The sequence below is a fragment of the Tasmannia lanceolata genome, unplaced genomic scaffold (assembly GCF_043159265.1).
Source record: "Tasmannia lanceolata isolate RefF3 unplaced genomic scaffold, GAP_Taslan_0.1 ptg000008l, whole genome shotgun sequence".
Lineage (NCBI taxonomy): Eukaryota > Viridiplantae > Streptophyta > Magnoliopsida > Canellales > Winteraceae > Tasmannia > Tasmannia lanceolata.
In genome coordinates, this window is record NW_027518685.1 from 64,843,844 (window position 1) to 64,868,815 (window position 24,972).

Genomic DNA, 24,972 nt, shown 5'->3' on the forward strand with positions numbered 1-24,972 from the left:
TCTGGGGAGTTCACGATGATGAGGGGGAGTTTTGAAACTGTGTAAGACACTCGCAGTTGTGTGGGTCAAATGGTTATGCCACATAGACAAGGGAGGGGATGCATTGATGTAGTGAAGACCTCAACCCCAAAAGCAGATTGCGAAGGTTGCGTAGAGGACTCTTTTAAAAAAATAGAGGTTGCCACAAACTGTTCCTCTAGTAGGGTTCTTTCCTGTTCACTTATCCTTCACAAGAGAAGAAGTCGGTGTAAAGATAAAACAGCAATGAAAATGGGGAACTGTCAAGAGATTACGTTGTATATTAGGGATGACATGGACATATGGATTTCAAAGGAACCTAAACACAACAAAATACACTACAAACATGAATGATGGGAAAAGAAACTAAAATATGAAAGAGATGACTTCGTGTTTCTTGCATCATCGATAATGTGATGAGTTTTCCTGTATCCCGCTACACACGAGCTTTTGAAGGGGAGGTGATTGCCAGATAACCATGTAGTGAGCCAAAGTTGTTGGTGAGGCATTGAAGGCTGAGGTTAATAGTGACAACAGTGATCAACAATAGTGTGATTAGGACAATCACAAATATGTGTAGGAGGTGCAGTGTGGTATGATTCAACAGATCCACGAGCACACACTGATTAACACTGTGGAAGAGCAAACCACGTGAATGCCTGAGTGGCGAGAGGAGGCCTTCCTGTGCACGTTGATCCCCCGCCCTTGTCCCGGTTGAGGATGATAGTTGCCTCCATGTGATCCTTGGGGATAATACGCCTTCTACTTTTGTTCGTAATAGGGGTATCCTTGACCTTGACATCAATCATGTACATGTCCTTGTTCAGGTGGGTTTGTGTTTGATTAATACAACACCTCGAAGGTGCCCTAAAAAGCTGAGGTGTTGGAGGCTTTGATGAGGTATCACATGGCCAATCCATCATGCTGAAGAAGAAACACTTGAAGCTCAGCAAATGTTGGAAAAGATGAGGTAGTGAGGATGGATGTGGTGAAGATGGTTTAGTCACTGCTTTGAAAATCTTCTGACAGGAGTGTTGATATCATTTCCCTATTTTTATTATATATATATATTGTTGAAGAGTGTAAGGGCATTTTGGTCATTACGTGTATAAGTGAGGGGTATTGTAGTTTTTGTACTATGTTGCCCTATTTTGGGCTCTATACATACATCATTACATGGGAGAGCTCCTTAGTGGAGAATCTGACTATCGTCTCCCTCACTCTTCTTCTTCCTCTCTTCTCCGTCCATTCTTCATTCTAACATGGTATCAGAGCAAGATCCTTAGGGAAGAAAGAAGAAGAAGAGTTTCAAGTTTCCATCTTCATCCCTCTCGTCTCTCTCGGCACCATCTATCCCTCGTCTCATGCTAAACCCTAAACCATTCTCTTCTCCTCTCATTTGCCGTAAAACCCAAAATTCCAAACTCATTTTTTTGGGTTTCTCCTCTCTAAACCCTAACTCCATAACCTTCAAACCCCAATCTTGTGAACCTCTAATCCCAACCTCTTGTAAATACCATTTGTAGATCCATCCATTTCCCAGACAAAAAAAGAAGAAGAAAAGTATAAAACAAGAAAATTTCCCTTTTATCTATTATTTTATTTTATTTTTTCTATTCATAAGCTCCTTTCTTGTTCTTTCTTTTGTCCCAAATCCATAAATCTCTTTCTCTTTTTTAGTTCTCAATCCCTAAATCTCCATGTTGGGTTCTTTCTAGTTCCTTCACCCTCTCTTTATGGTTTAAATCCTTCCTTTCTTCCTTTCTTTCATGTTTTGAGTCTCATCCTCTTTCTACTCCATCCCAAATCTTATTCTATCCCTCCATATTCGTTGTATCCTATGGTGTTTGTGTTGATCTCAAGGTGCACTCCAAGTGTTTGTTAAAATGTCCAATAGGGGTATTGTGTGTTGAAGGCCGTATTTCCGTTGCAAGGTGAAGACCATTGGCCTCAACTTAACTTGAGGGGGATTGTTCGAGCTCTCATGTAGTTCCATGGATGGAGTGTGTTGCATTCTTGTTTTGTTGTTGTCTTGTTCTTTCCATAGTTTTCTGTCTTTTGTATTGATGTCAAATGTGAGTTTGATAAATTGTCTAAGAGAGGTGTCGTGCCTTGAAAGTCCTTTTTGTTCTCGGTGCAAGTTGAAGGCATTCAGCCTTCAACTTGAGGGGAGTGTTATCATGTAGTTGTGTTAGTATGTAGTTGTTGGTGTTATCTTTTGTTGGTGTTGTCTTGGTGTCGTCTTGTTGTTGTTTTGTGGTTTTGGTGCCGTCTTCTTGTTGTCTTGTTGTTGTCTTTGTTAGTAGTCTTTTAGTTGGTTGGTTGGTTGTTGGTTTGTTGGTGGACAAGGGTTATTTGGTTGGTTGTTGGTGTGTGTTCATTGTAGGTTGGTTGTGTTTGTGCCTTTATGGTTGGTTTGTCGGTTGGATTGATCATGGTTGAGATCATAGTGGTTGTTGTTTAGTTGGTCGGTTTGTTATCAACGTTGGTTGAGTTGGTTGGCTTATTGTTGGTGATTGGTTAGTATTTGATTGGTGTTTGTTGGTTGTAGTTCGTTCTTGGTGGGTTCATTGGTTGGCTTGGTTGGGTTGATTGGTTTGTTGTGGTTGGTTGTTGGTGGACTCGCTTTGCGAGTCTTGCTGCTGATGCTTCTACATGGTGAGTGTAGTTGCCCGGCGTAGTTTTACGCCTTTGTTGCTGTTGTAATGGTTTGCGTTGCAATCCATATTGTTGGTGCTTCTACATAGTGAGTGTAGTTGCTAGGCGTAGTTTTACGCCTTTGTTGTGGTTGTAGTGGTTTGTTTTGCAATCCACTTTGGTGGGGCTATATGCCCGGTCGTTAGCATTGCTCTTGGCCTTGTCGTTGTTGGGGCTATATGCCCGATCGTTAGCGTTGCTCTCGGCCTTGTCGTTATTGGGGCTGTATGCTCGGTCGTTAGCATTGCTCTCGGCCTTGTTGTTGTTTCTTCCAGGCGACGTGATGTGTAGTCGTCGTTGGTTGGTTGTCGTGGTGGGCTGATCCTTATATCGCTCTGTTTGTTGGTTGATCGTCGTTGGTGGGTTGGTGGTTCTTCGCATGGTGATGTGTTGTTCAGATGATATCTACTTGTGGTGCTTCGTCGTTGCTCATGTGTGTGGCTTTGGCGTGCTTATTTTGTTCTAGGATCGTTGTTGTTTCCTGTTGAGGTGCGTCCATTGCTCATTGATATGCGGATTTGTTCGTCGTGCTTTGATTCAGGAGGAGGCCCTGTTGTGATCGCTCTCGCCGTTGTATTGATTCGGGGGGAACTATTATCTTTGGTGGCCATTGAGCATGCCATTCTATTCACTGTGGCCGTTGCTATCATTTTTTTGTTATGTATTCCATTATGTATTCACCACACTAGCTTGAGGGGGAGTATTATACCAAGCTGGCTGTGTTTATGAGCTTATTGTACCTTTTTTTGTTGTATGGTCCTTTGTAGTTGTTAGTTGTAGCTTTCTTTGTAGCAAGCCGGAGTTCCATAGTATATAACTATATACACTCCAGCTTGAGGGGAAGTGGTGAAGAGTGTAAGGCCATCTTGGTCATTACGTGTATAAGTGAGGGGTATTGTAGTTTTTGTACTATGTTGCCCTATTTTGGGCTTTATATATACATCATTACATGGGAGAGCTCCTTAGTGGAGAATCTCACCATCTTCTCCCTCCCTCTTCTTCTTCTTCCTCTCCTTTTATCCATTCTCCATTCTAACATTTATATTTATATATCGAAATGAATCTTACGATTTATGATCCGATACGATTCCACCCTTATTACGATTTACGATTCGATTCTGGATTTTCAAAACATTGGGTGTAGTCACTTTGATTTCCCCGTTACTGTTTTGCTGTTCAACCTAGGACTGATAATGGGTGCTTCTAGTTGCTCATAGAAAGAATTTAAATGTTTCAACAAATCTTGAGTTGAAGTGAGATCAAGAACTAGAGCGAGAACCTCAAAAGAAACATGGAATGACTATAAGCTGATCCTTGGCATGTACCAAGAAATGTATTCGGGATTTGACACAGAGCTACTCGACTTGGAGCCTGATCCTTGGCATGTACCAAGAATTGTATTCGGGATTTGACGCAGAGCTACTCGACTTGGTGCTTGGAGTCAAGTTGTTCGGGGAGCTAAGGCAGGGCTATTTTCATTAATTCGATTTGAGAGGCTGCTCCTATCATTTTATAAGAGAGGTTTAGGACATTTTGCCCAAAACCATTGTGTTTTAGCAGCAATTTAAGTGAGGGCAGTTTTGTCTTTCAACCCTCATTGATTTAGTATAAGTACCAATGATAAATTAGGTTTAGGGCACTTTTTGGGACTGATTAAAGAAGACAAGGAAATTGGCTTGGGTATTGCAAGCTTCTGCTGCAAGCAGGGGTTCAAAACGTGAATTCCAAGAGCAGGTATTGCAAGTATCCTACCTCTTGAAATTTTCAATACTTTTCCCTTGCTGTAAGCAAGTTTATTGCAATCTATTCAGGTCATCGTTTCTCTCAGCCACCCTTTTGGTTGTGATTTATTATCTGAGACTTTGCCTGTTCTACATGCTTCTTGTATGGCTGGATGTGGGTTTGTTGTAGCTTGAATCGGGTGAACTTCAAATGATGTTTATTGGTGGATGGCATGAACTAATTGTAGCTGGTGCTTTTCATTCGAAGGGGATCCAAGATCAGAATTGTGCAAGACCCATTTTCTCTTTAATTGAATAACCATGGTAGGAATGCAAGACCTACATGACGACATTGTCACTTGTTGTGAGCTGAATGCGCAGCCGTTCTCTGTGGTGTTAGAAATTCTGAATTAAAGTAAAATTCCAATGAGCAGCAATTATTCTGGGTATTCATAATGAAGGAAATGTATTTGATATGTGGTTCATCCACCCCGTCACGAGAATTGTAAGTCCCAGAGCGTATCCCAACAACTGTTTGTGGGAATGTGGGAGTAAACTTCCCAGCTCCATTCTCATGTCCGATTAGATGTTGCATTAAAGTGTCCCTTTTGTCAATTTCAGGTGCTTCACTATTTGCATGGTTGTGTTTGTAAGAAAGCTTTATAGGACCCTTCTTATATGGTTTTTTTTTACATGTTATTGCTTGTGCTTCTTTTGAAACGTATTGAATTCTTTATGCTCAGCCAATTGTTGGACCGATTCCATGGATGATATTTGTCTCTCTCCAATTAACCCTTTCATGAGAAATTCAAGGGGTTTCTATTGAAAGCTATTGATTAGTTCTTAGGTTTAGTTAATGGAGATTCAAATCAAACAATAGCTCAGCGTTTTGAAGTTGTGGGATTGAATCCCATGTGCAGAAAATCAATACACATAAAACCATTAAGATCAGTTGCTTTTCTTGGATCGGATTTATTTTGATCTGAACGGAATTGGAGGCCTAGTATTCCATTCCAAAAATCACCGATGTGATGTTGAAAGTTGAAGACCACCTTACGTATCTCAGGTCTTGAAACATTGGTTCAGATTGTGTATGTTTTCTGCTCTTTTGCAAGCTCCTATTGGCCTAGATATTCACCTTCGTCTCTATTCATTTTAATCTTGCCAAGCCCACTACGTCATTTTTTTTTTTTTTGTATTAAAGCATTCCTTTGACTCTTGGCATTGTTTCCGCCCATATATAGGCTGTTCGGAAGCTCACTCTCTTCTGTCAGCCCTGCATCAGGATTGCACTCCCAATCAACATAATAGTTTCGTCGGATCTGCCTTCAATGTTTTCTCCCTTAGTCTTTCTCATAGTTACCGGAAGCTTCCTAGTTGGATTGGAAGCTCACTTCCCTACTAGAAACTCGCTTTGGAAGCCAAGTTCTTCTCGCTTCCCATATTCAGGGGAAACGCTTCTTAGACTACTCTTTCCTCTTAATAAAGAGTACACTTCCTATTAAGGTGATAATTTCTTCCCAAAAGAATATTTTCCCATTTTGATAATGCTGAACGAGCTTATTTAAAAAAGAGTGCATTTTAAAATTGAAAACTCGTTTTAAGTTTCAAATAAATTTTGTGGATTTTTTCCCCAAAGATTTAACGTTAAATATACATGAATTAAACATGTGAAAATGTAAATTCCTAAAACATGTAATTGTAATTAGTCTTGAAATCTTATTTTCTACTTGTAATCCTTATCTATGTTAACCCTTCCTCCGCCTTCCTCCGCTATCTACTACAATTCTATTCTTTCTATGTACTTCTTGTTTGCATCCAGTGAGGCTTCTTACATGTTTCATCTTGAATTTCAATGATGCTTTGCTTCCCGCTTTTTCTCTTTTTTTAAACCATCACTTTCCGCATCGCTTCTCGCACTCGCTTCCCACTCTAGTAACTATCTTTCTCCTAGTCTTTCTACCTTTATCGGCGATCTGGTGGCTGCTGATTTAGCTAGACCCTCAAGTCTATCAATGACATGGCCACGAGTATTTGTAAGGATTTGACATTTCTAGAGTTGGAAATTGTAATGATAAAGTTCTGCTGTGACAAGTTGGGAGAACATAAGAAATGTGGGGAAGTGTTGGATTAGAGAAAGGAAGAAAAGGAGTTCATGATGTATGATTGGGGAAGGAGCTAGAGAAGGCTTGAAAATAGCGTAGGAGACAAAGTGGAGAGAACAGGGGAAAATGGGGTTCAAAGTGTAAAGAAAAGATAGGCATAAGGGAAAAGGTGCATGGGGCTGGAGATGCCTTGATTGAGCAAGCTAGGGGTTTCCCTTTCTAGATTGGGTAGGGGAGGAGGGCAGGAGGATTTGTGGGTTTTCAGTGATCGTACTAACGTGCACCTAATTTTTATAAGTTGTGTGCTAAAATGTACCCACTTAAGTGAAAGTGTGTGGACCTTTGTATGTCTAAAGAAAGGAACATAAGATATCAAATAAGAAGGAAAAGAAAAATCAAAAAAAGAAAAAGAAACCCTAGATAGTTCATGGGGTGGAAACCCTAGTGGATTCATTGGGGGCATGAAGATGAAGAAATAGAGAGAAAAGAAAGGATTTAAGAATTGAGAAAAGAAACAACCTTGAGCCAAGAGATAGATGTTATCTGATATTGGCCTGACCCCAATTCGAAGAGGATAATATATATTATTTGTACTTTTTTAGAATATACCCAAACTTTTCCTGAATTTTCACATAATTGTCTCCCTGAAATTTTGCCCATTGCAACTTTGTGTAGATCCACATCCATTCCATAGCATCAGCAATACATCTCACGACTCACGAGTAATCCTTTTGGTTGATGGATTGAAATTTAACTGTACCATTTAACTTGAAGGAACAATTAAGGATTTAATGGTAGTTAATTTGTCTCATGGATTGAAGGAAGATTGCTTGCAGGTAACATCTTAAGACCGGCTTATTTCAATGACAGATGCTCTATGCCAAATTTTGTAGAATTTTGAAGATTTTTATGCCGGAGGTTTTTTTTTTTTTTTTTAAATACTTTCTCAATATGATTTTTTAATTTCACTTCAAAATATAAAAAATCTTCAATGAGTAGAGAAGCCAGAGTTCCACAAAGTTTATTCTTTCTATCAGTTCTAGGTGTTGCCATACTTTTTATATTTTGTGACTAGAAAGATATTTTATTTTCAGTTTGCTTGTTTTGACCAGTTTCTGTGGCTTTGCAGATGCACTGAAACCAAAAGGACATACCTGCCAAATGAAGGCGCCAAAGTGTTTTGCATCAGTCAATGTGCAGGATGAGAAGCCATTTGATTTCTTACGCGCTTTGTGTGGTATTTTCTACAATTAACATTATGATTTCACCAAAATAATTGATTTTGATGATCTAACTTGAGCATAAACTCCTTAAAGTTGTCTTTGATACCTGGATATGTACATGGATACGGACATGGATGTGGGAATGAAGATACGACTTGACATTTTCCAAAGTGTAGGACATAGATATAAAGATGGGTATCCTATACCACAAGATAGAATACATGAGATGCATAAATAATATATCACAAGACTTAATTGGTTTACATAGAAGATGGAATTGTTATAAATTTAAAATAATGTTTATAATACTGCATACTCAATTATAATTGCAAATTTGCAACATGAACAAGAAAAAAGCATGATAATTTGTAGACAGTGAAATATTTTCTTGAAACATACTTATTCTGATCCACAAAAGTATCAATGGAGAATCCGGTACGAGCATCAGTATCATTTCATGTTGGAATGATGTGTTGTGCCTCCACAAGTATTGGGTGGCCTCTACAAGTACGATTCACGTTTCATTGAAAATTGCTTTATAAACAAGGTCCGACAATGACCTAGCATGCTAATCGGTCTGATTAGAGCTTGAGCCGGACTAGTATAATCAGAACTTTTAGGACGTATATGAATTTAGAAATATTATTTAAAAAGGAAAAATAATATGAAATGCAGTAATTTTGTTTGTCAGCTTATAAAGTGCTTTACAGTTTACAGAAAAGCCAGTGTAGCTCAGAAAAGATAGAACAAGGAAGTTGAGATTTTCCCTGGCTGTATGATACCAAGTGCATAACATTGAGATCAGACGTTCAAAACCTCATTGTTGCCTTATGATAAATAGAAATATTAAATAAACTAGAGTCTTTGAGGGTGTGACTACATCTTCTTATTGGCTCTTTATGAAAATAGTTGCTTTGGCTATATCGTGGGCGAAAAGTCTCCCTATGTTTAGCTTTGTGCCTTTGACCTTTGGGAGGGTTGGCGCATAGTGTGTTTTGAAGGTGTCAGAAGATCTAACATTATTCAGAAATGGGAAGCCCCTCCTGCAGGTTTTATTAAAGTCAACTTTGATGGGTCCAGTTTGGGAAATCCAGGTCCAGCTGGTGTTGGAGGTCTTTGCAGAGATACTTTAGGTTCGGTTTTGTGGGCCTTCTCGGGTCCTATTGGGATTAGTGATTCGTCTAAAGCGGAAGTCAAGGCGGCATATCAAGGAATAAAACATTTGAATAATGACATTTATGATAAGGTGATAGTGGAAGGTGTTTCATCCAATGTTATTAGTTGACTTTTGGGGAAGGTGGTTCCCCCTTGGTGGTTTCTTCGTTATTTTGAGGAGATCTCAGACTTGATTTCGGGGTCCTCTATTGTCATTAAGCATGTAAGGAGATCAGCTAATGGAGAGGCTGATTCTCTTGCTAGATCAGGAGTTCATGGATTGGAGTTGGAGTGGTTTGACTTCCTCCCTCCGTGAGTTGATTGTATTTTTGTTTCCCTTATAATCCTTGAGGACCATCTCGGTTCTCTTTTATCAATATATATTGTTGCCATTTAAAAAAAATAGAAAAAGAAATATTAAATAAACTGATGCTTAATTCATTCATAAATTGAATTTCACTTGAAATATGGAAATTGTGGAAGCTACTATGACGGGAACAGTGACATGAAAGAGAGTGAATGTGAGCTATATTTTGAAGTTAACAAACAGCAATTATGCGAGGCATGTTTCAGAGGGAGGAGTTGGTGAAAACTGAAGTGGGTTTGTTCAAGGGTTAAGGGTTCACGTTTTTTTTTTACCTTTTAATTTAAACTAGACCTCGTATATAAGAGACCAAGGTTTAAGCTGGTTATACTGGGCCCATCTTACAAAAAAAGAAACAAAGAAAAAGATACAGGTTTTTTTAAAAAGACAAACTTTTTAAAAAAGACAAACTTAAAAGGATAAAAGTATAATATATTAAAGAAATTAATTAATTTGTCTTTCTGGTAGTCTTTGAATGGGTGGAAACACAATTAGGTCCTGCTGGTTGTCCATCCCATTACCAGTAAAAGTCAGATATCTCTCGAGTAGTGAGCTATACAATATTCTTATTACATAGTTATTGATATAATCTTTATGATTATGTAATTGTAAGTATTTCAATCTCCCATCTAGAGAACCACCCATTGTCTTCCCCGTAAAGTAAAAGGTGCAAATCATGGAGTTTTGGAATTCTGATTTCTAAGGTGTATTGGCTTCTTTGGTGGCAGAAATTAAGATCATTCCACATATTTGTATATACATGTATACCCTAGCAAATATTTAAGCGCCTCTACAAACGTCAGATGGAAATGATCTGGAGCATTCATTCCGTAAAAAAAGGAAAAACCTATTCGAGGGTTTCAGTGATTTGATCTCTGCAAAAAAACCTCCGTATTTTGGGCGAGAAAAGAGAGGTGAGAAGACGACCTTCGATAACAGGTAAGCTACTCTCCCTCCCTCTCTATCTTTGTTTTTTCCTTTTTTACGGAACTATTTCAATGGGTTAGGGTTTCATTTCAAAACTTTCATAGGGTTTCCATCAAATACTTCTGATTTTTGAGTTATCTCTCTAGGATTTCTGTGTTTTTGGTTTTTCCCTATGCTATTTCAATGGTTTTTGAGTCATCTCTCCCTCTCTATCTGTGTTTTTGTTTTTTTTCTGTGCTATTTCAGTAGTAGTTGAGTTATCTCTCCTCTCAACGAAAACCATGGCTACATGCTATTGAAGCTTTCTTTTGTTTTTATTCTCCATCGATTAAGGGTCGATCGCTAAGGCTTCTAGAATCTTCGATCCAGAAGCCATTTCTTCTTCTTATCTTTGGTAACTCAATTTCATGTATACTTTCCTTTGAATTGCAATGCTCCCTTTCTTATCTCTGATTGAAACCGATTCTCCAATATTCCTTCTTTTTATATACTGATTTTCTTTTCTTCTGCAACCCTCCTTCAATATTTCATACACTCACACTAAAATTATGTTTTTCTGGATTCTAATTTTTAACCCTGTCATTCAAAAAACAAACATTCTTAACCCTCTTCTTATGGATGCTCTATGATTGCCAATATTTTTTTGAGTAGGTATTGATAGGTGTAGTGAATGGCTGTTTTCAGGGTTTAGTGAATGGGTGTTTTTAGAATCTACAATATGTTTTCAGGGGTATTTTCAGGGTTTAGTGAATGGCTCTTTTCATGGTTTAATGAATGGGTGTTTTCAGAATCTACAAGCTTTTTTCAGGGGTATTTTTAAGGTTTAGTGAATGGCTGTTTTGTTTACTGAATGGGTGTTATTTTTATAATGTCTGTTATTATGTTGGTTATATCTTCTACTTTTTATTTGGCAGTGATTGAAAGGGCTTCGACTTGTTTAGAGTTAATGGATCCGTTGGAGCTATATATTGAGGAAGTCGACGCGAATAGATTAATTATGTTTGATGATACTTTGTCGTAAGTTGATGGGTTATATGAAGCTGTTGGTAATAGATTAATGTTGGTTGATGAGAAGGAAGCTCAGGAGGCTTTAGTTTCTGTTGATAATGAGGAGGGATGTAGTGGTACCGTCGAGACACCAAATAAGGATCAGGGTGGGAGCATTGCAGTTAACAAACCTTTTGTAGGGAAGCTCTTTGACAATTCTGAAGTGGCATACGAATTTTATAATTTATATGACTTGCCGACATGTTTTGGAGTAAGGAAATGCAACATCAATAAGTCGATGAAACCAGGAGAAATTATACGGAGGAGATATGTTTGTGATAGATAAGGATGGAGAAATATTAATGATAAAAGACTGACAGATAGCGAAGTTAAGCGGCGTCGCACTGTAAGGGATAGTTGTAAGGCGAAGATGGAGATCAAGTTGACAGAAGATGAGAAGTGGGACGTTAGAATCTTTATAGAGGATCATTGTCACGATCTTGCATCTCCACCTAAAAGACGGTTGCACTATTCGCACAATACATTACAGAAGAAAACCACATGTAAGAATTTGATGGACAAACTACGTAGAGATGGGTTTGGGCCTTCTAGCATTACAAAAGAAATTAATGCTGCAAACGATGGTTCAAGTAGTGCTATCACATCAAGTCAACTACGTAGAGAACAAATCGACTGAAACCCTCGAATAGGTTTTTCCTTTTTTTCGTATTGAACGCTCCATATCATTTCCATCCGACGGCTTATACAGATAAGCACTTAAATATTTGCTAGGGAGAAGATGCCCTATCTACTCCAGGGACATGCTCTCTTTTCTCTCTCTCTCTCTCTCTCTATATATATATATATATATATTTTGAATGTTGGCCAATTGTATTGCAAAGAAGACCGAGATGGTCAAGATATAAATTTAGGGAAACACAATAGAAAAAAGTACAAAGGATAATAAAGAAAAGTCAGGAAGGAAGATATTCTAACAGTGCCAATGACTTTCGACTCTCCTCTTGCAAGCCTATCGATCGCCTCATTTGCCAAGCGGCTAATATGCTTAAACTCTATCTATGAGAGGGAGAGATAACTCAACTACTATTGAAATAGCACAGAAAAAGACCAAAAACACATATAGAGAGGAGTGACAACTCAAAAGCCATTGAAATAGCATCGGGAAAAACCAAAAACACAGAAATCCTATAGAGATAACTCAAAAATCTGAAGTATTTGGTGGAAACCCTAAGAAAGTTTTGAAATAAACCCTAACCCATTGAAATAGTTTCGTAAAAAGGGAAAAAACACAGATAGAGAGGGAGGGAGAGTAGCTTACCTGTTGTTGGAGGCTTCTTCAAGGTCGTCGGAGCTCAACGAGCGTCGTCTTCACACCTCTCTTTTCTCGCCCAAAATACGGAGGTTTTTTTTTGCAGAGAACAAATCGACTGAAACCCTCGAATAGGTTTTTCCTTTTTTACGTAATGAACGCTCCATATCATTTCCATCCGACGGCTTATCAGATAAGCGCTTAAATATTTGCTAGGGAGAAGATGCCCTATCTACTCTAGGGACACGCTCTCTTTTCTCTCTCTTTGAAAACCATCAACACACCCAAAAATGTGTTTGAAAACCTTGGACTAAAGCCCAAAGACCATAGCCCAAAAGCCCTTGGATTTTAAAGTTAAAATGGAATTCCACTCAGGGCCGGTCGACCGGGCTAGGTCGGGCGACCGCGGGATGGAACCTGGAAATCCAGGCTATCTCGAATTCTATCGGGCCGGTTGACCGGGGTAAGCCGAGTGACCGCAGATATGTTTCTGTTTGAAACAGAAACAATCCAGTATGGTGTGGGCGGTCGACCTCAATGGGTCCGATCGACCGCGATAGTGTTTTGAGCGAAAAAAAAAAATAAGCCCTCGTTGGGCAACCGCCATTGGGCCAGTCGACCGCGCCGGTATGAATTTTGAATTTCAAAAGAAGAGCCCGATAAGGGCGGGCGACCGCCGTGCCTCGGTCGACCGCCGCTACTGGAAAATAGATCTGTTGTGGCTTTTGCAGGTTGACTTTTTCAATCCTGTAAATTACAATTTTACCCCCAAACGGTCATATTTCCTTGTGGGCTATATATACACTATCTAAACCTTTCTACACAACCTTTTGCAAGATCAAATCCCATCTTCAAAAACCTAAACTTTTATATGAAAGGTTAAACCTCTTTGAACTTGTATTTTTACATTCTATCAAGAGGATCTCCATAGGCTTTACATTTGTATATATTCCTTGGAGAGTTTGTGAGCTTTGAAACTTGTAATCAGCCTATCAAGAGGCATTAAGAGTTCTTTTATTTTATTTCTTCATTCTATAGTTGATGGTCTCCGATTTGGCCCGAAAAGAAAGGTAAATCAATTGTACGAGGAAGGTGTCCTCGGAAAGGCTTCGTGCAGAAAAGGGTGTGATCCCTTTGAAGAAGGAGTGGGTGTAAGGCTTTGAGATTCGCCCTTTGAAGAATCTTATTGGTTAGTGAAGAATCCCAAGGAGGCAAACTTGGAAGAGTGGAGTAGGTCAAGTTGTGACTGAACCACTATAAAACTTGTGCCTTGTGGATGCTTTCTTCTTCTCCTTCTCATTTGCACATTGTGGTGATTGGTAATCTCTAACCCAACTTGTGTCTATGTTTTAATCGAACAAGGGTTAGTGAATGCATGCTTAAAGTAACATCCAAACCCTAACTCTTAATATCTTTATTGATTAATCAAGGGTTAAACTTGTTAAGGCTTAATTTGTAAATTGATTTTAGTAATCCAATTAATTAAGCCTCAAATTTTTAAGTAGCCAATTCACCCCCCTCTCTTGGGTTGTCACCTTGTATTTCAATATTTTTTTTTTTAATGTTCGCCAATTGTATTGCAAAGAAGACCGAGATGGTCAAGATATAAATTTAGGGAAACACAATAGAAAAAAGTACAAAGGATAACAAAGAAAAGTCAGGAAGGAAGATAATCAAACAATGCCAATGACTCTTTCGACACTCCTCTTGCAAGCCTATCGGCCACCTCATTTGCCAAGCGGCTAATATGCTTAAACTCTATCTATAAGGGCCTCATCGAATCAGACATTTCATTATAGAACCCTATCAAATCTCAACGGGTGAGTTAGTGTCCCCTTTAACCACTTAATAACATTCAAAGTGTCCCCTTCAACAATCACCTTATCCACTTTATTCACAACCAAAACGATTGAGACCCTTATGAGCTGCACGACCCTCGGCCTCCGTCACATCCGCCACTCCAATGGGGCCCCATACTGGCCTAAACTACATCCCCTGGGTCATTTCTCAACACCCCTCCAATGCCCGCTTGACCCGGATTACCCAACCTCGAACCATCAAAGTTTAACTTTAGGTAATTAGGAGGCGACGTATACACTTTTGGGATACTTTTTGCTTATTTTCTACACACCAACATACTTCTCTCCCTCCCTCCCATAAGTCACAAGCAGACACAAACGAAAAGGATGGGGGATCTCACCCAAGAAATCATGAGGGCAATCACTTCGATGAATAAGAATGTAGGACCTCTAGAGTAACCTTTGAATAATCTCTCATTTCTTTCCTTCCTTCCAAAGAACCCAAATAGTAGCCAATAGAGACATTCCACAAAATTTTTCCTTTTCTTTTTCACGGAGCTACTGACCATCCATGAAGGAGATCAATAAGCTTTTCAGGGAAAACCCAGTGTATACCAAACCTACTAAGAAGCTTGCCCCATACTCTCCCTAACCACTATGCAATGAAGAAGAAGGCGACTTGCTAGTTGATATTATTAACTTGCTTATATATGCATAAGGCTAATAAGTATATCATAATAATAGCCCATGGGTCTTACATTCTTTGGCCAATGCCAGGTCCACATTTTGGTGGGTTTATATTGTTAGCCCCAAGCCAACCCCTGGTCCATTGGTTCTGGGCCGAACCTTGAACAACATGTGATGCTTCTCTAGAACACATAGGTTATTGTTTATTCTGCTACTTTTTTTTATGAAAGATGAGAATGGCTTATGTTCGAGTCATGGAAACAGCCTCTCTGCAGAGCAGGGGAAGGCTGCGTACATCTAGCCCTTCTCAGACCCCGCAATGGCGGGAACCTCGTGCACTGGGCCGCCCTTTTTTTTATGTGAATGGCTTATGTTATGCTCGTATTAACAGCCATCATCCCGGAAACATGAAGAGAAAAACTGGTAGAATCACCCAGAAATACTGGTTTTTTGTGAGAAATAGAGCTGAAAAAGCAAAGTGGATTGAGCCAGCTCATTTGAATGGACCTGTTAAGGGAACCATCATTTTGGACTGCAAACCACACCCTGGACCTACTGGCTCCAGTCAGAGCGGTTCAAACCAACTGACCGGGTTTTGTATTTAATTTTAAAATAGCTGATGCAAAATAGTATCTTACCTGAAGAGTCCTAAAAATTATGTTCTTTTGGTCTTTCATTGCAAACTGGAACCCTGGACTTGCTGGGTTTATTGAGGCTGGGTCAAACTAGTTGGTTTGCACTGGTTTTTAGGTTACTACCCACAGAAGTTTCTTAATTGAAGAGACCTATTTAAGCTCAGAATTTATGTTTCTAGTTTTTCTACAAAGGGGAAATGAAAGTAGAAGGTATCTGTTTTGCTTGATAGTTTCAATGTTTTGATTGTTGCACTGTTTTGGATTTGCAGATGGCGTTATAGCAGGTGCTACTGCTGGGGTTGTCGTTGAAGCCGCTTTATACCCTATCGACACAATAAAGACACGGCTACAGGCAGGTTAACAATAGAAAAGTTGTTGTGGTTGTTTCTTTGTTGCTTGACATTGACATTTTCAGACTATTTAGTTATCTGGAAAATAATGAACCATACTCATTATTTAATAATATTTGTATTCATGTGTGGAAAATAATGAAGCGTAAATTTGAACCAAAGAATCTAAGAAGGGAAAGAACAAAGAATAGAGCTTGAAAAAAGAAGACGAGGGAAGGAGAGAAAACGAAGGGAAGAGAGGGGAAGGAGAAATGTCGTGCAATACCTCACAAATAGTCCCTCTCTACTTTTTCTTATATTTTAGTAGAATAACATCGATAATATTACATATGTGCCACTCATAGGTAATGACCAATAACTTTATTAAATACATCTGCCAACTGATCTTGTGACTTCACATATGGACTGCATATGTGTTTTCTTGAGACTATCTCGAATAAAATAAAAATATACTCCTATTGCCTACTCTGCCTTGTCACTTGACCTCTGTAAACTGTGAGCCCAGGTAAGGCAACCCAAGACGCGGGGGGGGGTTTGAATTGGGTTTTAGTACTTTTGTTCTCATTAAAAATGAATACCAAATAATTGTAAGAACAATTAAAATAAATGCAACCCAAAGCAAGACAGAGATAACGATAAAGAGAAGGGATAAGAGATTGTGCACCAGAGATTTTATAGTGGTTCGGCACAAACCAGACTACATCCACTCCACGAGGAAGTCCCCTCTTCATGGCTTTCACTATCCGGACTTCTTACGGGTGAAGTCCAAACCGTTGACAACCAAGCTTTATCTCCAAGCTTGCTAAGTTTCTGGTGCCACACCACCAACCCGAGCTTTGTTCCCAAGTTTGTGAACAAGGGTTGACAAGGTGCCCTCCACCAATTGAGGGTTGACAGGGTGCCCTCTACCAATTTACAATAAAACTAATCCTCTCAAATGAGGTTTACAATTGTAAGCTCATTACAATCTCTCAAGAAAGATATACAAATAAAATCCCTATACTAATCCCTCAAACAATAATCAAATAAAGGCCCAATGGGTATTCCCACTCAAATATGTGTTCAAATAAGCCTTAAGGGTGCTCCGGAAGGGGTTTAGGGGGTTATACCCCTTTATATAGAAGACGGAACCCAAAACTAGCCGTTTTTAACCGTTAATGGTCATCTCGTTTGATCTTCGGTCGACCGGATAGGTGATCGTTAGGAAATTAGTTGTTGCCAGTTTCCCAGGTTTGGTCGACTGAACCCATCTTCCGTCGACCGACTCGGTCGAACGACCAACTTGTCGACCGAGCACTACATATTGGATTTTTTATATAAAGGCTGGTTTGGCCTTCGGGTGATTGAGCAAGTGCCAATTTGTTCTTTTCCACTTTAAGCTCTACTTTGGCTTTTGGTCTCGGGTCTAGTAATTCTATTAGTCCAATTAAGATTATTTTGATCCCCTTTTAGTGCCTTTATAGGATATTACATGAGGGATTAGAATTTACAAACTTAACACAAAAACTTGACTTTGGGATCTTCAAATTGGTTCTTCTTCTTCAAGTCTTCCTCTTACCTTCATGGATCTCCATCTCCCTTTTGCTTCAGTGATCTTCAAGATTATTCCTTGCATCGGATCCATGCACTACCTCTGCATCCATTGATCTTCAATTTTGGTCTATTGCCTTGTTCTCCTTGGAATAGAAAGCTTCTCCCCGCATGGAAAGCCGCTTTTGTTCTTATTGATCTGGTTGAGTATGAATTTCAACTCTCTTTTGCAATCGCTGCTTAGTAAAAAATGGATTATGATTTTGTTCTTCCGGCTTTGAAATCAGACTTCTCCAGTGGTGCTTGAGTTGGTGTTGTAGTTCTTTCACACCGTAGATGTCCGCTCTGATAGCTTTCGGAAAGTGCCTTCTCCTTTCTTCTAGCTGTAAACCGGACCACTCTTCCTGAAATTGAAATGAGGAAGGAATCCACTAGAATCAACAAGATTCTAGCTCAATGATCCGATTGCTGGATTTGTGGTGGGAGGCAGTTCGATGGAAACTGTGGCGGGAGGCAGTTCGATGTGCTAGACCATGATTTCTTAATTTGACTTTTTATTCTAGCTAAGGCGGAATTTTGGGGACAAAATTGTCATTAAGGAGGGTAGAATGTAACAACTGGAAATTTTTGGAGTTTTATTTAAAATATTTTCACCCCAAAAGTTTATGATTCGGAATGTATTAAATTGACCTAGTTAGTATGTTTCATAAAAAGGGTTTCAAGGGATATTTTTGGCACTTTATAAAAAGTCAGTGGAGGCTTTAATTTTCGATTTTTGGTGGGACCCTACAATTTAGCCTGTAACTCATATTCTCTCATAACCGACCCTCTTGATTTTGATTTAAAATTTGATATTTGCACCCCAAGTTTTAATTAAAGTGGGTGTGGCAAGATTGCCCAAACAAGATTATCACACTAGGCATTGTGTGAGGGGCATTCTTGGCATACAATTTTGGGACGTGTTCCCATCTTTAGCAAGAAATCTAAAAAAATTTCAGCCGTAGGTCTCACTTCCAAAAATTTTGGCGCTACTCCCATTTTGGGTGAGATTACAATTAATTCTTCCCTAGTTGGGGCGCCACTTGTGGGCCCATATTTTATATACATATATTATATGTCTATACTCATACATCATAAGTGGAGAACCGACTTCCTTTTTAAGAAAACCTCTGTACGTTTCTCCTTAGAAGGAAAACGTACAGTATTAACAAAATCAAAGTGGAATTTTGGGGAAACTTACTTCAAATTTAATATATAAAGAAAGAAAGAAGTGGGGACGTGTGCACTTATGCCACCCCATACTTTCTTAAAATATTTTATGTGCCACCTTCAATCTTGCAATCAAAGATTTTCTTTTGTTAACCTTTTAATTTTCCTTGGTGGATCAATTGGAAACATGGTAAGTAAAAATAGAAAACTTATATAAATAGGGATTTCTTGGGTAGGAAATCTAATTTCATAAATTAAGAAGTCTTCCTCTCTTTCTCTCCCTCTTATGAACGTGTATTGCATCCTTTTCTATTCCCAACAAAATTTTTGGAGAAAGAGAAAGAGAGAGAGAGGTGTTCGGCGAGGAGAAGAGAATTTAAGGGACGTTAATTTGATTCAAATTTAGTCTTCATCTGTGCCAAGCATAGAGCAAGTAAGTATCATCGACATCGCTATAAGATTGTTAGTTCTTTCGAAATGGCTCCAACAAATGGTTTTAATAATCGAATTTATGAAGAAAATAATACACAGAAATAAAGTTTAACATCAAGATGAACATATGCAGGATAGAAATATAATTATGTTGCTGAAATTATAGTTATGGGTGAATGTCAGTACTAGTTAAAAAAGAAAATTTTTATGAGAGAAATTGTGTGATGAAATTAATATCGGACTATTTTATTATATGTATATCTATTTAATTAATAATTAAGTATTCAAAAGAAATTGTGTTTATGCCTTATACCATTATACCTTAGTTACTTAAAGAAATTTCGTCAAGACAGTGCTTGACTTGAAGTAAAAGATTGTTAATAAAAATGTTGGTAAGGTATAGTACCTTAAAAGACATAAGCGGATTTCAGTTTACCTAATTAATTTCATGTCAATGGTATTAATATATTAGATAAATAGAATTTCAAAGTTCTCTCTATGACAGGATTGTTGTGAAAGAAGTAGGTAAATGGAAATTTGAAAGTTTTTCATCTCAATATCATATTATATTAAGTTTATGAAAATCATGATATTTTCTTAAGTATACTGTATGTTATCAAGTATGAGATTTCAAACAAATTTTATATTACATTAAGATTAGTACTACCACTAAGTGTTTTAATTTTTGTAAATGTATGTGAGTCCAATAATTCAAAAGTTTAAATCAGTATTTTCATGTTAGGTATAAGTAAGACCTCTTGCAGATAAGTTTGGAAAAATAAATAAAAAGGGGGGGGGGTAACTATGTATAAGTAGGGGATGAACCTCTCCTTGGGATAAAACTTAACATTCAAATGGAAAGCTTAGTTGTTTTTAATTCTATGATTTCAGGACTTGTTTCCATCTGATCCTTGTTAGAGGCTTCGAATTTCCCAAGTTCTGACGACAAGGCAAGTTTTGGTTACTCACTTAATAATGTTTTTAATGTTGATGTGGTTTTATTATTCTATTTTTCATAATAATGAAATGAATAATTTAGCATGTGTAATAAGAGTGGAATGTTATTCCGATTTCAATTAATTAATGCTTGGAATTGGATAATGATTGAAAAATTGAGATATGGATTGTAAAAGAAAGGCTTTATTGGAAAATAATTGTACACATATTTAAGATTGGGAATAATGGGAGGGAGGACTAAGGAGAACCCTTAGATCCAACCTTGGGCGGAAAGCCACTTGTGGGCCCATATTTTATATACATATATTATATGTCTATACTCATACATCATAAGTGGAGAACCGACTTCCTTTTTAAGAAAACCTCTGTACGTTTCTCCTTAGAAGGAAAACGTACAGTATTAACAAAATTAGAGAGCCACTTGCTTTACAAAGTGGAATTTTGGGGAAACTTACTTCAAATTTAATATATAAAGAAAGAAAGAAGTGGGGACGTGTGCACTTATGCCACCCCATTCTTTCTTAAAATATTTTATGTGCCACCCAATCTTGCAATCAAAGATTTTCTTTTGTTAACCTTTTAATTTTCATTGGTGGATCAATTGGAAACATGGTAAGTAAAAATAGAAAACTTATATAAATAGGGATTTCTTGGGTAGGAAATCCAATTTCATAAATTAAGAAATCATGGTCTAGCACATCATACTAAGCAAATATTATAACTTAAATCTCACAAAAATCTACGTACCTCATTATTGCTTGATAGGTTACTTCCTATACTTTCTACCAAGACCAACTCGGGTTTTACCTTCTTCTTTCTAGCACTTGATACCTCTTCCCTAGAATATGGAGGCGTCTGGGCGAAACCTCTCATTTCATACGCCACCGACGACGATGATTCGCTATCCCCCTTTCGACAAATTTTTCTTTTCTCAGCAACTGATGACGGCATCGGCTTCTTTGAATCTTTCTTCGAAGACTTATCGGAGACCGTCCGATCTAGTGACGGAGGATGAACAGAGGAGGGTGATCACTAGGTTCGCTTTCCGAAGAGGAGTCATTGCTTTCAATTATGGCTTCCCTTTGCACCCTATCAATGACTTCATTCACTTGCATAATCATTAAGTACTGCTTTGCCATGCATTTCCTAGAGGTGGTCAACATGCGAACCATCCTAATTATCCAAAACGATCCAAAGGGTTAAGTCATATAGGATTCTTATTTTAAATAAAACCATGTAGTAGAGAATTCTTCACAAGTTACAAATTCCTTCACGGATAAGGCTTGACTGCATTTCTATGAGTATCATCATCAATACATATACATATTTGTCTTCAAAATCAGAAGAATCATTTAGCAATAAAGGTTTCCAATTTTCATCTTTTAGTAGGCCGAAATCACGTTCAAATTTAAAATTTTATAAATTTCTATTCCGCCATCTACCACCTACTAAATCCCTTTAGAATCCTCTAACTTATTCGGATCCTGCTCCAAAATAAGCGTTACATCTCGCTTCAAGGCTCTAAGAACTACTCCCTATCTCGAGGCTAATGAAAGCCCTAACTGAATTCCCTAAAATCCTCGAATTTCTCCCTTCTATAAATTCTACCATTTGCTACTTACAACTTCCCTACGCCGCTTACGGATACAAGACAATATAAGTTGCTATCCTAAGCTAAAATTTCATACTCTAGCAATTTCCTCATGAAAGAAAAGATCCCATCTTCTACATAAACATCATATAACACTTAAAAAAAAAAAATAGATGCAACCACTTATGATTTTCTTTACTAACCTCCATCAGAATAAATAGGCGCCTTCGCATCACCTCGAGTAAGAGCGAAGAGACGGCTTGACTGAGCGTCCCTTCCTGCATTCTGAGGGCGATTTTGGTTTCCCTTCCACTGGTTTTGGGCAGGTGTAGCTGGATTTGCTGACGAAGTTTGCCTCGAAGGTTGGGTTTGCTGAGGAGGATGAACAGGTGCACCCACGGACTGCCTACGCAATCGAGGGCAATTAAATTGCCTATGACCGGGGTCTCAACAAGTGTAACATACCTCTATGGTCCGCCAACATTGACCAGCATGCCGCTTTCCGCAGGTAGGACATAAGTCAACCAAGTTATTCCCTTCCACCTTCTGCTTCTTCTAGGGTGGAGCCGAAATCTTGCTTCCAGACGAAGCCATCCTCGAACTTTGAATAATCTTCTCACTCCTCTCTGCCACTTCGGCCTTTTTACAGGCCTCGGTTAAGGTTTCAGGGTCTAGGAGGATAATGCTAGCCATAATCGAAGGCCGAAGCCCGCCAATAAACTTTCGCACCTTATCTGCCTCGGTTGATGCATATCCAGGTGCATACCGAGACAAGGTTCTGAACTTGCTTCCATACTGGGCTACTGATAAATTTCTTAAGGATGGGAATTCCTCGGCTAAAGCGTCCTTGACATGAGACGGAAAGTACTGATTGTTAAACCGGTTTTTAAACTGGGCCCAAGTCCCCTGTCCAACCCCCGGATAGCTTTGCTCTACCGATCTCCACCAAGTTCCCGCATCCTCTGATAATAAAAAGGATGCCAACCGAATTTTCTGCTCATCATTACATCCCATGACCGCGAAGATACGTTCTATTTCGATAATCCAACTATCAACTACCATCGGGTCTCCGGTTCCCTTGAATTCTGGGGGATGATAATCCCTAAACTGGCGATGTAGCCGATTTGGATCATTCCCCCGATGATGGCCACCAAGATGAGCGGCAATGTTTGATTTGAAGAGTCGCTTGGCTTGCCGCCTGGGTCTGAGCTTGATCCCTCATAAAATTTGCAATCATCCGCAGCGGATCCTGGTCATCCCCTTCTTGACCATTGCTAGATACGGCAGCACCCGCTCTCCTCTGATATGTATTCATCTGATGAAAAAAAAAATCAAACATATGTTATTATGAGAATATTTTTCTTAATGCCTCAAACAGCAATTTAGGGGTGGGTTGGTACATTTTATTTACATGCACCCTAATAATCGATATCAGTGTTTTTTTATTTTTATTTTTACATACAAGGGAAGTTCAATTGTGATGCGTAACCCATTCCTAAGACCTACCCAAGACTCAATCCAGGTTCCTTACCGACCAAACCTGGCTCTGATACCACAACTGTAACGACCCGGCTTCCATTGCCTGAGGTCGCTACCAAAACCATTGAAACTTTTTATTTTATTTTATATTTTTTTAGAACAAATAACAAGTAGCGGAAGCGATTAATTAAAACTAAATAAACTAAAACCTTCCTATCAACCTTATTCTCGTGAACAACTAACAATAAAAAAAATGTCTCCAAATTTGAGACCCACTAACATAATTAAACCCAAAGTCTGAATAACCAAAATAATAAATCCTAAATCCAAATAAACCAAAACCACGGAAGTGACAATGATGTCAATCCGCACTCTATGACTCTAGCACCCCAAATGCCCGCATTGGTCTCATCAAATATCTTCATTCCCAAAAGCTCCCTCCTCTTCATCTACCATTCCTGTAGAATATGAGGGTTGGAAGCAAGTAAAGGAAACTCTCTGAATAATGAAATTAAGCGACATGCATTTCACCATAATATTTTCTACAACAATGGAACAATAATAAAACATGAACTGTAGCAGTCTTATTATCAACTTAAAACTAAAACAAATAATTGTAAGATGCAATGCGTGTGTGAAACTTTAAATGAACTCTCCTTTTTCCCCAATGATCATGCGGCAGTTCCCATTGATTTTCTCCTCATGTACTACAGTGGCTTTCTAGCCTGGCCGGTGATCATTGACCATCAAGGACCCTCCGTTCCCTAATGGAACGTGATCCACTTTAGGATTTCGATCGGTTCACCACAAAGGTTCCTCCCAATGCATCGGCCACCAGCTGTCGTACGCTCTCGGACTGGTTGGCTTTTGGCTTTCCCCCCAAGGTTGGATCTAAGGGTTCTCCTTAGTCCTCCCTCCCATTATTCCCAATCCTAAATATGTGTACAATTATTTTCCAATAAAGCCTTTCTTTTACAATCCATATCTCAAATTTTCAATCATTATACAATTCCAAGCATTAATTAATTGAAATCGGAATAACATGCCTAGAACAATCAACTCTTATTACACATGCTAAATTATTCATTTCATTATTATGGAAAATAAAATAATAAAACCACATTAACATTAAAAACATTATTAAGTGAGTAACCAAAACTTGCCTTGTCGTCAGAACTTGGGAAATTCGAAGCCTCTAACAAGGATCAGATGGAAACAAGTCCTGAAATCATAGAATTACAAACAACTAAGCTTTCCATTTGAATGTTAAGTTTTATCCCAAGGAGAGGTTCATCCCCTACTTATACATAGTTATCCCCCCCCCCCCCCCTCCCCTTTTTATTTATTTTTTCAAACTTATCTGCAAGAGGTCTTACTTATATCGAAGATGAAAGTACTGATTTAAACTTTTGAATTATTGGACTCGCATACGTTTACAAAAATTAAAACATTTAGTGGTAGTACTAATCTTAATGTAATATGAAATTTGTTTGAAATCTCATACTTGATAACATACACTATACTTAAGAAAATATCATGATTTTCATAAACTTAATATAATATGATATTGAGATGAAAAACTTTCAAATTTCCATTTACCTACTTCTTTCACAACAATCCTGTCATAGAGAGAACTTTGAAATTCTATTTATCTAATATATTAATACCATTGACATGAAATTAATTAGGTAAACTGAAATCCGCTTATGTCTTTTAAGGTACTATACCTTACCAACATTTTTATTAACAATCCTTTACTTCAAGTCAAGCACTGTC

At 38.3% G+C, this 24,972-nt stretch overlaps 1 protein-coding gene across 6 annotated transcripts in view; it reads left to right on the forward strand.

Moving 5' to 3' along the window:
• LOC143885472 (S-adenosylmethionine carrier 1, chloroplastic/mitochondrial-like) overlaps nucleotides 1-24,972 on the forward strand; it is an 80,592-nt gene that overhangs the window by 8,411 nt on the left and 47,209 nt on the right. For 4 of the 6 annotated variants that reach the window (XM_077389672.1, XM_077389673.1, XM_077389671.1 and 1 more), the window contains 2 exons: nucleotides 7,671-7,778; nucleotides 15,918-16,004. In XM_077389672.1, coding sequence (XP_077245787.1) covers nucleotides 7,671-7,778; nucleotides 15,918-16,004 — 195 coding nt within the window. The remainder of the gene's footprint in view (nucleotides 1-7,670; nucleotides 7,779-15,917; nucleotides 16,005-24,972) is intronic. The other 2 variants (XM_077389674.1, XM_077389675.1) reach the window with 1 other exon arrangement.